The sequence below is a fragment of the Poromitra crassiceps genome (genome assembly GCF_964638095.1).
Source record: "Poromitra crassiceps genome assembly, chromosome: 7".
In the NCBI taxonomy this organism is placed as follows: domain Eukaryota; kingdom Metazoa; phylum Chordata; class Actinopteri; order Beryciformes; family Melamphaidae; genus Poromitra; species Poromitra crassiceps.
Genome location: NC_139628.1, coordinates 30,978,261 through 30,991,917, shown reverse-complemented (window position 1 = coordinate 30,991,917; position 13,657 = coordinate 30,978,261). Strand labels below are relative to the sequence as shown.

The following is a 13,657-nucleotide window of genomic DNA, read 5'->3' as shown; positions in this document are numbered from 1 at the left end:
ATGGTCGTCTGACCAGCGGCGCGGTTGGAAGAAGTTGGTTCCCGGGTGCTTCACTGCAGCTGCCCACCGCTTCTGGCCTGAACCATGGGGGAGGACGAGACAGGATGGGTCAAACGCGGAGGACAAATTTCACAGCACCTCCAAAGCATGTGTGTGTGTGTACTGGCTGAAGTGCACGTGTGTGCATGCCAAATGGTGTTTGTGACCAAATAAAGACGGGGTTTGTCCATCCGGTTTAATCTTAATCTTAATATTCAGGCTAAAATGATCTGCCTTAAGATCAGTCAAAGCATTGTATTCTAGTGGACCCGTGGGAGTTGCCCCCCCCCCCCCCCCCCCCTGCCCCCAGGGGGGTTGGATCTATTCTATTCTATTCTATTCTATTCTATTCTATGTTTAGTTCCAACTTCCTTAAGGATGTTATCAAAATAGTTGCACCTTTCAGGTGAATAACGAAACCTCTTCATCCAGTGTGTTTTGAATGGTGTGTTTATGAGGTTTCAGGGTAACGTTTGTGTAGGCCTGTATGTGTGTGAGCACTACCCTTCCCACCGTTTTCTCTCGTCCCCACCTTAAAGCGGAATGGAGAGAGAGAGAGAGAGAGAGAGAGAGAGAGAGAGAGAGAGAAGAGGGGTAAACCGGTTGAGCAGGTATAGCCTACAGAGGCCTAGCCCATGGCTGCTCTCTCCAGCTTGTTGTCACCGTTATTTCTCTCGCGCATGCGCGCTGGTGTCCGTTTCCTGCTTTTTTAAATGAGTACCTGTGCTGCAGCTTTCTGACCCACCTTATCTGCCTATTTGTTAGACCGCTCTCCTCTCAGCCACCCACACTCTCCCGTTATTTGTCACTGATATTCGTGTTACCTGTGCGGGTTGCTCACCTGAGCGGACTCACCTGTCGACGGGACTTTCTCTCTTCTGGTTCTTTCCGCCTGAGCGTTGGAAAAACAAACTCCGCGAAAGAAACGAGAGAAAATAAAGGGATTAAAACTTTGTGAAAAGAAAGCTAGGAGGAGGAAGGAGAACGGGACCGATACGCTACCTTCCATTTTTTTTCCAAGGTTTGCGTTCAGAGGCGTGCGGCGGACGAGTTTGGCGACAGTTTGTTACTTTGTAACCGTTTGATTGCGCTTTGAGGCGGTGGGTCGTGTCATTATTGGCCATGCCGCGAGCCTTTCTGGTGAAGAAGCAGAGTGTTTCGCCGGGGAAGCGGAACTGGAGCGAGCTGCCCGACCATGAGCGAGGGGACGTCTACATCCCAGGTGAGTCCTCCACGCCGACGTAGGCTCCCCGTTTGAGGAGTTTTAATGCTGCGACAAAGTAGCTGGACTGGGTCTGAAATGCGCGTCCGGTGTTTTAAACCATGTTTGATTCGACGTGTTTTTGGTCACCCGCGGGACTCTTGTTTGGTTAACGCCAGGTGTAACGGGGGTCCTCCTAGTCATTGTAACGGGGCGCCGAATAACGGGAAAGCAGCGGGCCGTGAAGTGGCTTCCCCGCTGTAGGCCCGTACGTTAGTCGTTTAGGGCGAAGTTTGGGGTTTTCCTTTGGGTTTGAGTTTTGTTTGTCAGGGCGCCATTGTTTGATTGTTTCTTAATGACTTGCCTGGTTAAATAAAGGTGAAATAAAATGGGTTTGCCTCATTGCCTAGAATGTTGACAGTAGCCTAATATTGGAGCCAATAGGGAAATTGTGTGACAGCGTGGCGGTTCTCAGAATAGTGCTCAGAATAATCACAGGGATGAACAGACTAAATACAACGAATCAGCCACATTCTATAGCTATTATGCTGCAGCATGCTATTCGTTATGTCCTGCTATAGGCTATGCTACAGCCAGTGGCTATTCATCGGAGCTGTAATGATCATCTTGATAGGCTACCTGTCATTTCCCACCCGTGTGTGTGTGTGTGTGTGTGTGTGTGTCGCGGCACCTAGATAGGACCTATCACAAAGGGCCCGTTGCTTTTCTCATATCGACCTTCAACCCTGATTCCAGCTTTCTTCCTTGTAGCTGTGTGAGACTACCTGCTGCAGTCAGAGAAGGCTTTATAGCCGATAGGCCTAGCTACTGACCAGTCCGCCGTATGGCATCATGGCATGACATATCCAGGGATGGATTTTTCTTGTAGGCTACTGTCAGTTAGCCCACTGTTGATTTATTTATTAATTAGACACTTTCTGTTGTGACTCGAGTTGCCTTCATCACATCCAGAAATAGATTTCAGATCATTTGAGACTGCATGTCTGCTTCACCTATACAGACTGTTTACCATCGAGTTTGCATTAAAATCTCTCTCGACCCCCCCCCCCCCCCCCCCCCACCTCTCTCTCTCTCTCTCTCTCTCTCTCTCTCTCTCTCTCTCTCTCTCTCTCTCTCTCTCTCTCTCTCTCTCTCTCTCTCTCTCTCTCTCTCTCTCTCGGTCTTTCTCCCTCTCTTTCCTTGACAACAATCCCCATTGTTGCCATCGGCAGAGGTTTTATTGTTGGGCCACATCGGTATCAGATAACAGCTAACGGACTACACCCTCTAACCTAACGCCCCCCCCCCCCTCTCCCTCTCTCTCCCTTCCCCCTTCCCTCTCTCTCTTTCTCTCATCTCAACACCGTTAACTTTTAATCATTGACTTTTACATCCTCTAGTCTAGTGTAGTTGGGTGAAGTGAGCTGCCGCTACTTTTCCTGTGGATTAAACTTGTGTAAGAACAGTTAAAGAAGCCCGATACCCATAAAAAAAAAAAAAAAATCTAGGCTTGACTTTTAGGATCTGTGAAATTGTGGAAACGAGTTTTACGCATAGAAAACAGGCAACTATTTTGATGGACACTTGTAAACTACCTCCAGTCGGTGACCATCATCATTAAGGCAAGCAACCACCACCAATAAACTAACAAAAACAACAAAGAATGATATTGCAATGAAATTATAAATGTATAGCCTAGCTCATAAAGATGCAGGTCAGCCTAATATATTAAAGATGTGGATTAATTCAGAGCTCAACGGTCAACAGTGAAATTCCTTGCCCCGGAAGTGAGTTCCCCATTCATTTTCTCCATAGACATAAAAAAAAAACTTATATAACGAGTTTTAAGGTTGGAACCAAGCCACCCCGTGACCCCTAGGCTACTGAATCGTGAATGACCATAACACATTTCACTTGTAGCAAAAACAAAAAATAAAGGCGTGGGGGGGTTGGGGGGGGGTTGGCTTGGTTCCAGCATTAAAACTCATTGTATAAGGATTTTTCAAAATGTCTATGGAGAAAATAATTGGGGGAAACTCACTTCCGGGGCAAAAGGTGTCACGTGACTGTTCAGCTCTAGTATGGGTCTGGGTTAAAAACATGTAGAAGTCATCATCAGGCTACAATAAGAAACTAAACCACTGTCACGCCACCTAACTCACCCACACAGCAACGGTCTCACCTGACTCTGGTATGTGCCGTTACTTGATGTACCTGCCTGGTGTGTGTGTGTGCGTGGCGTGTGTGTAGGTGTGTGTGTGTGTGTGTGTGTGTGTGTGTGTTTTAAATAGGCTACTTTTTTTTACTCTTACTTTAGTAATTTCACTTGTACTTCGTTAATAACAATAATTGTACTTGAGTAGGATTTGCCAGTACAATTTCCACCTCTGCCCATGATGCAGTGTGTGTGTGTGTGTGTGTGTGTGGCATGTGTGTGTGTGTGTGCGTGTGTGTGTGTGTGTGTGTGTGCGTGTGTGTGTGGCCTGTGTGTGTGTGTGTGTGGCCTGTGTGTGTGTGTGTGTGTGTGTGTGTGTGTGCGCGTGTGTGTGTGTGTGTGGCCTGTGTGTGTGTGTGTGTGTGTGTGTGTGTGTGTGGCCTGTGTGTGTGTGTGTGTGTGTGTGTGTGTGTGTGTGCGTGTGTGTGTGTGTGTGGCCTGTGTGTGTGTGTGTGTGTGGCCTGTGTGTGTGTGTGTGTGAGTGTGTGTGTGTGTGTGAGTGTGAGTGTGTGTGTGTGTCTCACACACACACACTCACACACAGGTATGATAATTGCTGTCAGACGCAGGCGTGTAGTTTTATGAGGCTTCAGAATGCCAGCAGTTAGGCCTAACGTTTAGTGTTTTTCTTTCTTCTTTACATGTCCCTGAAACATGTTGCAGGGCCTGACTGTCCCCAGTGTTTCTACAGGTTACAGCTACAGGTTGAACTGCTCTGAGCCTTGGGTTGTGTAACATGAAGTTTTCTGGTTTAGCCTGTCCAGCTGCCATAAACACATGCATTCCATAGCAGAATACCTGTGCAGTGTTCCAGTGTCAAATGTGACCGGCGGAGGCTTCGCAGCCATTGCACGGCATCGCAAGTTGGGCTGCGACTAACGATTATTTTCATAATCGATTAATCTGTCCATTATTTTCTCGATGAATCGATTAGTTGTTTGGTCTATAAAATGTCAGAAAATGGTAGCAAATGACGATGAGTGTTTCCCAAAGCCCAAGATGGTGCCCTCAAATGTCTTGTTTTGTCCACAACTCAAAGATGATATCAGTTTACTGTCATACAGGAGTAAAGAAATATTCACATTTAAGCAGCTGGAATCAGAGAATTTAGACCTTTTCTCTTAAAATTGTACTAAAAACGATGAATCGATTATCAAAATAGTTGTAGGTTAATTTTCAATTAGTCGATCGATTAATCGTTGCAGCTCTAATCGCAAGTTCTGCAATTAATCTGCAGCAGAACCATTACAAATTCAGGCATTAATTGTCCCTAATTACCTCATTAGGTCACCTGCAGGGGTGCTCCTTACACTTCCTGAAAGATTCAGCGCGATCACACGTAAAATGGCATAGCTGTGGCCGAACATAATTCTGCTCACACACACACACGCACACACACACACACACGCACACGCACACACAGATTCACACATTCTCTTGTTATAGGATTTCATTAATTTCTAAAAATTCGACAGTTGGAAACTTGAATATTACGGGAATTAATGTGAATAAACTGGAAATTTTGCGGTAATTCATAACTGTATTTACCTTATCATATACAGATATAAATATAAACATTTTTGTTTTGTCATACGCAAAGCTAAAGAAACCAGAAAATATTCACATTGAAGAAGCTGGAATCAGAGAATGTTGTCTTTGTTTTAATTACGGTACTCAAAAAGGATCAATCTATTATCTAAATAGCTGTCGATTAATTTCCTGTCGATCAAATTCAGTTGGCATTTCCAAATTGCGTCCTGACAAAGTATAGCGTGGTTAAAACCATCCGGATCCATGAACCACACAACAGCTTTTAGCTATGTCCCCCCCCCCCCCCCCCCCACACAATTTTTTAATAGAACAATAAACGAACAAGACAAACAGGCTCAGACACAGGAAAATAAAAATAAAATAAAATACATACATCATTAACATTTAGCATTGTTAACGTGGTGCTACCAGCTACAAAAGATGCTTATGTGCTTGTGAGGGATATTACGCATACAGTAGGACCCCACCAAAGGGCTCCACAGGAAACTGACCGGGCAAGCTGTCCATCACCCCCAACCCCAGTCACTGCTCACTAATCATTTTTAACCTCGTCAAAGTAGCCCAGAAATGGGTCCCAAATAGTTAAGAACCTTCTAAGCGAGTTGGTTCTCAGGAACCTGAGTCTCTCCATCTGTATAACAGAAACCATGTCCATCATCAGCCATACTTGAAAAGAAGGTGAAGAGGAGGACTTCCGTTCCTTCAGGATGAGTCTTTTGGCGACAGTTGTCCCCGGTGTCAGAGATTGTTACACAGCTGTAGGGAAGTTCAGAGAGGACTCCGAGCAGCCGAAGATGGCAAGTTCTGCCTCCGGCTGAAGGGTTATTTTGTAGGCCTTAAGAGTACCAGTCAAATATTTTGGCCCAGAATCCCGATGGCTTTTAGCTATGTTTAATTCAAGGAATATGACGCTGGTGTGTGTGGACGTGAACGGAGCTTTTCCCCCGTGATGGGCGTGGCCTATCTCATGCAGCGTCTCTATTATTAGTTTTGTTGTTGTTATGAGAGTAGAAATGATGACAGCGTCATACTTCCGTGACTTTATCTCGTTAGCAGGACGAGGCCGTGTGCGCGTGCCCGCTGCAGGGTTAATGTTTATTGGACAGGAGGAAATATAACGGGCCCTACCTACCTACTGACTGCTACACAGGACGCCTTTGGCAAACACACACACACACACACACACACACACACACACACACACACACACACACACACACAGTCTTTTTTTGTCTGTGTGTTTGACAAAGTTATCTGCTGGTTGTTGACTCTTTCTCCAAGCTGAGAGATGTTAAATGCAGCAAGTCAAAAAATATTAAAGAACACGTCGTAAGTTCAATAGAGGTCTCTCTCTCTCTCTCTCTCTCTCTCTCTCTCTCTCTCTCTCTCTCTCTCTCTCTCTTTTTGTCCCCCCCCCCCCTCTCTCTCTCACAGTCACTGGGTGGAGTCTTGGAAACACTTGGGTATTTTGAATCCCCCTACTCCACCCCCCAAACACACACGCACACACATACAGTACACACACCTCATTCACCAGTGTGTGAGGGAAAGGAGGTGAGATGAGATTAAATATCAAACCAACAGGAGGCAACACAGAAGCGTATCGCCACACTAATCTCCACCAGAATAAAGCAGTGGTTCTCAACGTGGGGTCTGCGGACCACCTGGAAGGCATTCCAGGTGGTCCCCAGCAAATGGATGAATTGTTAAACTTCAGCATTTTGTCATTTTAGAATGACTATTTTGATCATTGTTGTACTGTGTTATCTCTCTACCAGCACCTGCAGTTTAGACCAGGCATGTCCAAAGTCCGGCCCGGGGGCCAGATTTTGGGGGCCCTTTGACCGATCTTAATTGGCCCTCGGCTTGTCTCTCAAAATATACTATATGTGGCCCTCTGCACAGTATTAGTTCATAAGAGCAATTAGCTTTTTCTTTTTACGTCCGGCACTATCATACAATTTGTAGACAAGTACTGTACCAAGTAGGAGCAACACAGGCAGAACTAATGTTTTCAAATGGTAAACAAAATCGACAACAATTGTATTGTTTGTGATTTTTTGTGATTTTTTTCCCGTCTAATCTGGCCCCCATTCAAAAACGTTTGGACACCCCTGGTATAGAGAGTCATGGGAGTTCTGCACAAAATAATTTCTGACAATAAATATATTGTCATATATATATATATATATATATATATATATATATATATATATATATAGGCATATATATATGACAGATATATTGCCTCATCAAATGGGGGTCCGTTGCTCTGATGTGGACTAACTTAGGGTCCTTGATAGGAAAAAGGTTGAAAATGACTGGAAGGACATAAATAAATGTACGATTGTTTAAAAACTATAATGGCCACTTTGACATTGTATATATATATATACTATAGAAAACAGCTGATGAGATTTAGTGGTTTATTTTCTATATAATTATAGTAAATAAACCACTAAATTGCATCAGATTCCACAAATTCTCTTTACCCTGTCAAAAATGTCAACATCATATAATGAACTTTACAGTGATACTGCACAAATATTACAGCAAAACTATAAATCCTGACAGGGAAATATAGCTTCACAAAATGATACCACAGGAGATACAAAATACTCTAATAGAGGGAGTAGCACAGTGATACTCAACCCGAGGGTCTATAGAGCCACATGTGGCTGCTTTATGGGTAGTTGTGGCTCTTTTAAGTCCTCATTTAAATAAATAAATGAATACAAATCGAATAAAATAATGGGAAGAAACTAAAGGGACTTTTTTGATTGGATGTTATGTCATTAGCAGTACTAGAGCAGTAGAGGTGGCAGTAGTAGGCCTAGTACTGTAGTAGCAACAGGTGTAGTCGCAGACTGTAGTTCAATCATGGAAGACCAAATAAGGCATTAATAGAGCACCCCATGCTGTCATAACCCTCAGCCCAAATGACGTCACTAAATGACGTCTCCATCTCCGACGTCACCTTCTCCATGACGTCACAGTTGCCCAAATGACGTCAGTTATGACATCATAAATGCCCTTCTCCTGGTACTATATAAAGCCCCCATCACCACAGCTTAAATCACACTTGTGCAGTCATCACTCACCTCGTGTCAGCATCACGCATTCATCCAGCATCTCCAGAGCAAGAAGCTTCATTCAGTCCAGCACCATGTCCGAGTCCGAAAACGAGCAGCAAAGTTTCAGCTCCACCGTGGACGCTTTCCTCCAGAGCACATTCAACGCCCCGGCCAGCCTCGGGCAAATCCCCAATCCCCAGGCTCCATCTCCGGGCGTCACAGGCGTCTCATGGGACGCTCCCCTCACCAGGGGCCGCGGCCGCAAAAGAAGATCCAACGTCAAGGAGGTCCTCGTCTCGCCTGGATCTCAGTCCGCACAGCACTCCGGAGGCCGCGGCCGCGGCAAAAGAGCCCAGGAGTCCACCTCCCCCGGATCTCAGTCCGCACAGCACTCCGGAGGCCGTGGCCGCAGCAAAAGAGCCCAGAAGTCCACCTCCAAGAAAGGCCCAGCGAAGCGCACCACGACCGCCGGCTCCTCGGCGGACGCGCCAAGGCTCCAGCTCGCGAGCCCCACGCTCCCCACGGCAGCAGCCCAAACAGCCCTGCCCCAGGTTTCAGGTCGTATCCCCCCTTTTCAGCCGGCATCGCTTCCGGCGGCCGCACTCATTGCAGGCCGGGTGCCAATCCCCGAGCAACTCTGCCCTGTTGAATACGGCCGCTTCCCTCTCCCGCGTCCGGTCGGGTATTATCAAACATGCATTTAGTCCCTGGTTTCAGTCAACGTTGCGGCATTGCTGCTGCACCCATTTCAGGCCGGGTGCCAATCCCTTAGCATACGGCATACGGCATACGGCCGCTTCCCTCTCCCGTGTCCATTCGGGTTTTAACAACATGCCTCTAGTCCCAGTTTCATAGCATGGTTCCTCTCTTACGCATCCAATCCATCGATCCAATCCCAGTCATTTAGATAAAGTATAACCCTTGTAAACTTTTCCGGCCATGCTGAGTAGCGCGCTAGCTACCTGGCTAGCCACCGGCCTTCCATGCTATACTGCGCATGCGCGTGGCTGGTCTAGCGTTGCCAAAGATGCGCATTGCAAATGCAAGATGCGACACTATCGTCTCCCGTCGCATGCTTCAGGCAAAATGGCGATAATCATCAGTTCTGCTGTTGCCGTCCTTCAAAATATAAGAAAATGTATAGCTCAGCGCTAGAGCGGACTGGCTTGAATGTGGGAAAGCGGGGTTCGAATCCCGTGTGCGCGCTGATATTTTAATTTAAGATCCTGGCGAAATATGGTCTAAATCTGAAAGTTCAATAAACGTCTGCAAATAGTGGGTGAAAAAAAAAAAAAAAAAAAACTTTCACTTTCAAATTTAAACGTCTTTTCAACCGAAAAATGCTTGCGGGTGGTTCTGGCTTCAGCATATGCTTGAATTAAGTTCTAGAGGTGAATGGTTGCAGAAAAGAGGCACCATGAGTTCCCTACTTTCTCCCAGTAGGGAATCGATCTTCCTCTACGAGATTTACTCTGGTATTGCAAATGCATACGAAGCTTCAGTCTCGATCATAAACAAAAGGTGCTCCTCCCAGTCCACCACGGCTTTAATGTGCAGTGCAGCATCACCCGGCTTTCCGTTATGCATAACTCGTCAGGTCAGCAGAGCTCATTCCCCGGTCACGGCGCAGTAGATTCAGCAGAGCACATCCCTGGTCACAGCACAGTGGCTACAGCAGAGCATATCCCGGCAGCGTTGCCAGACGTACGATAATTATCGTACCTGTACGATAATTTTGACCTCTGTACGATGTACGATCAATAATCCCCAAATCCCCCAAACGTACGAGAATCTCATCATTTCGTGACACTTAGACGAATCCTACATCTATCACTCTATCTGTTTATACAATCATCTCTTCAAACAAACATATTTGCAGCTAATACGTGCAGGGTGTTTTGTTGTTGTTGCAACGCAGGCTGAGACCACAGTGTTGAAAAATCATGCCAAGTCCAAAAAGTAGCCTGTGATCAGCGCAGCCCCCCGACATAGGCGCGCCGAAGGCACGCGCGCTGGGGAGGGGGCGTACGATAATTTCACTCCAAAAACGATAATTTTGACCCTCTGGTACGATAATTCAACATTTGCCATCTGGCAACACTGTATCCCGGTCACAGCAGTGGCTCAGCAGAGCATATCCCTGGGCACAGCTCAGTGGCTTCAGCAGAGCTCCTCCCCGGTCACAGCACAGTGGCTTCAGCAAAGCATATCCCTGGTCACAGCACAGTGGTTTCAGCAGAGCTCCTCCCTGGTCACAGCACAGTGGCTTCAGCAAAGCATATCCCCGGTCACAGCACAGTGGCTTCAGCAGAGCTCCTCCCTGGTCACAGCACAGTGGCTCCAGCAAAGCATATAGCCGGGCACAGCACAGTGGCTTCAGCAAAAGTATACCCCCTGGGCACACCTCTTAGAAAATTGGAACGGAATCTCATTTTTCTACGACGAAATCGTCTCGTCTGCCGACGACTTAAAACTTTCTACAGATGCAGCACATTCACTGCTCCCCCTCCCGCTGGACGTCAAAACTAATCAAAAAGGTCATGGCACGAAAACCGCGTGTCTCCACAGCCAGTCTCTGCCTCAACTGAACTAAGTCCACCGTACAACAGCTCAGCCGAGGGTGCGGGTGCAACTCTCCCGAAGTGACAGTACACGACTGTCAAAACAAATGAAAAAGGCCCATAATAGACATACTGTAGACACGCAACTTAAAGTCAAATCCAAGGGGAAAACGTACTTATTAACAATGGTCAGCCCACCTTTAATATTCCAAATGTCAAAATGCACAAATCAGAACGTGCATCTATTAGGAATAGAACGGATAGATAGGAAAACTATGAGAAAAATATCAAGCCTATCTTTGCCTCATACAATTTGGGATAAAGTAAGTGCACAACTAAAGAATATAACATTATGTCTACTCATTTTTAGACATTTTCATGCCATAATAATATAATGCTAAAGGTTAAATATTGCATCTTTAAGCCATTGCTGGCTATGCTCATGCAGGTTGTTGCGACCTTGGTCATTACTGACCTAAAAAATGCAGGTCATCGCTGACCTTTTTCTTTTGGGGGGGGTGGTCCCCTCCCGGGGGGGTCCTCCCTTCAACAACTGGGCTGCTGTCCTCATCAGCCATGCGTCCTACATCCATCCAGAGCAAGCTGCTATATCATCAGCCCAAAGATGCCTCCTTCCATGATTGGTAGGAAGTATTAATGCATTTCGTTGGTGGCGGTCTTCTCTCCCAATCCCCGTTTGGTGCCCATGCCCGGGCAATTTGCATATAACCCCATAAGTGTCCTTGCCATTGCTTAACCTCAGTCAGCCCACGTCCTGACAATTTGCACAACCCATCATCCCTGCATTCTGCTTAAACATCAGTCAGCCCATGTCCTGACAAGTCAGCCCCCGTCCTGACAATTTGCTCAACCCATTATCTCTGCATTCTGCTTAAACCTGTCAGCCCACGTCCCGAGAAGTCAGTCCACATCCTGACAACTTGCTCAACCCATTATCCCTGCATCCTGCTTAAACTTCAGTCAGCCCACGTCCTGACAAGTCAGCCAATGTCCGACAATCTGCATAACCCATCATTCCGGCATTTGCATAAACCTCAATCAGCCCTTGGCCCCCTTTTCCTCATCTCTCCCCATCATCACATGACTGGTTCATCCTTCACTTCAAGACCACACTCCAGAAATGCAACATCCCTGCAGAGAACTATTCCAGTCACTCCTTCAGGATCGGAGCAGCCACATCAGCAGCCATGCAGGGGGCGTCCTCCGCCTCCCTTCAACAACTGGGGCGCTGGTCCTCATCCGCCTATGCATCTTTCATTCGACCAGAGCAAGACACCATATTATCAGCCCAAAGATCCCTCCTTCCATGACTAAAGAGGCAACAAGCACTTCGTTGGTGGTGATCAAACTCTCCTTTTCCTCATCAATGCGCCCATGCCCGGGCTATCCACATCCACGCCCTTGCAACCCCGCTTTGCCTTAAAAAACCCCGGTCAGCCCCTCATCTCCCGACATGCCTAAATTCTCCCCCCGTCAGCCCACGACCTGACTAAAGCATACCCCATGCGAGCTCCATGACCCCCGTTTTCACTCTCCCAGTTCCTGAAATAACTTTAAATTCCTTTGGGGGATGTCCTATCTCATACAGCACTGACGCCCCTCTCTCATAAGCAAGAGGAGCGTCACATCATGGAGTCATACGCCATACTCAAACTGTCTATTCTGATTCAATAAAGTTTGTTAAAATTATATTACGAGTCTCTCATGATTGAAGTGTAGTCGCAGACTGTAGTTCAATCATGGAAGACCAAATAAGGCATTAATAGAGCACCCCATGCTGTCATAACCCTCAGCCCAAATGACGTCACTAAATGACGTCTCCATCTCCGACGTCACCTTCTCCATGACGTCACAGTTGCCCAAATGACGTCAGTTATGACATCATAAATGCCCTTCTCCTGGTACTATATAAAGCCCCCATCACCACAGCTTAAATCACACTTGTGCAGTCATCACTCACCTCGTGTCAGCATCACGCATTCATCCAGCATCTCCAGAGCAAGAAGCTTCATCCCACCACCTCCCCAGATCACCACCAATGTTATGACTTAAGGGGGATGTCCTATCTCATACAGCACTGACGCCCCTCTCTCATAAGCAAGAGGAGCGTCACATCATGGAGTCATACGCCATACTCAAACTGTCTATTCTGATTCAATAAAGTTTGTTAAAATTATATTACGAGTCTCTCATGATTGAAATACTTATATAGGACCTTATTATTAGGATGGCGAGCAGGAGAAGAAGAAGGTAGAGGCAGAGGCAGGCTTTAAGTTCCCCACAGTTGTTTTAATGTGGAGAAACCAGGCTTTTTTAACATGTTGAGTTGCATAGAAAAATACAAAATCAGAAAAATACTCAGAATTGGTTTTACAAGAAAGATCAAATGTCTCAAGACAAAATACCAGAATGAAGACATTGCACTCAACTGGAACCCTTAGCCTAGGGGCTAACCCAACTTGGGCCCTAGCCATCAGGCCAGCAGTCATGTCCATTCCTGGTTGAACAAGATAGAGTGAGCTTGCTCACAAGTGTCCCTCCTTGCTAAATACTCAATAGCCCCTTCCACAAACAGAGCAAACAATTAGAGTCAATTAAAATGAACAAACAGATCCAGGGTTTCATTCTAAACAATTATTTAATACATTGGCATCACTGAATAACTGGATGCCAATTCCATTGCAAATGTCCCGATCAATATTCTAAGACACCCAAAATAGCTTCATACATTTCGCTCTTCACAAAACCAGTTAGCATGCTCCACTACGCCTCTCTTCCAATAGAGAGGCAAAGTGACCGCCTACTTCCTGCTTCAGCACTGTACCAGAGATTTTCATCCGCTATTTATTTTCCCATAGACATTTCGTAAAATGCTTATAAAAATAGTTGTACTTGTTCAAACGAAATGGTTTCAGATATATTTAGAATCTAAATTAAATATTTTTTCAATGTAGTTTTTTAAAGTTTTGGTCCAAGTGAAATGTTCTATGGTCTC

At 46.0% G+C, this 13,657-nt stretch overlaps 1 protein-coding gene across 1 annotated transcript in view; it reads left to right on the top strand.

The window, feature by feature from the left end:
• Nucleotides 1–823: 823 nt before the first annotated feature.
• ovol1a (ovo-like zinc finger 1a) overlaps nucleotides 824–13,657 on the top strand; it is a 22,670-nt gene continuing 9,836 nt past the window's right edge. Inside the window, exon 1 of the mRNA XM_083640285.1 lies at nucleotides 824–1,261. Coding sequence (XP_083496411.1) covers nucleotides 1,162–1,261 — 100 coding nt within the window. The 5' untranslated portion in view covers nucleotides 824–1,161. The remainder of the gene's footprint in view (nucleotides 1,262–13,657) is intronic.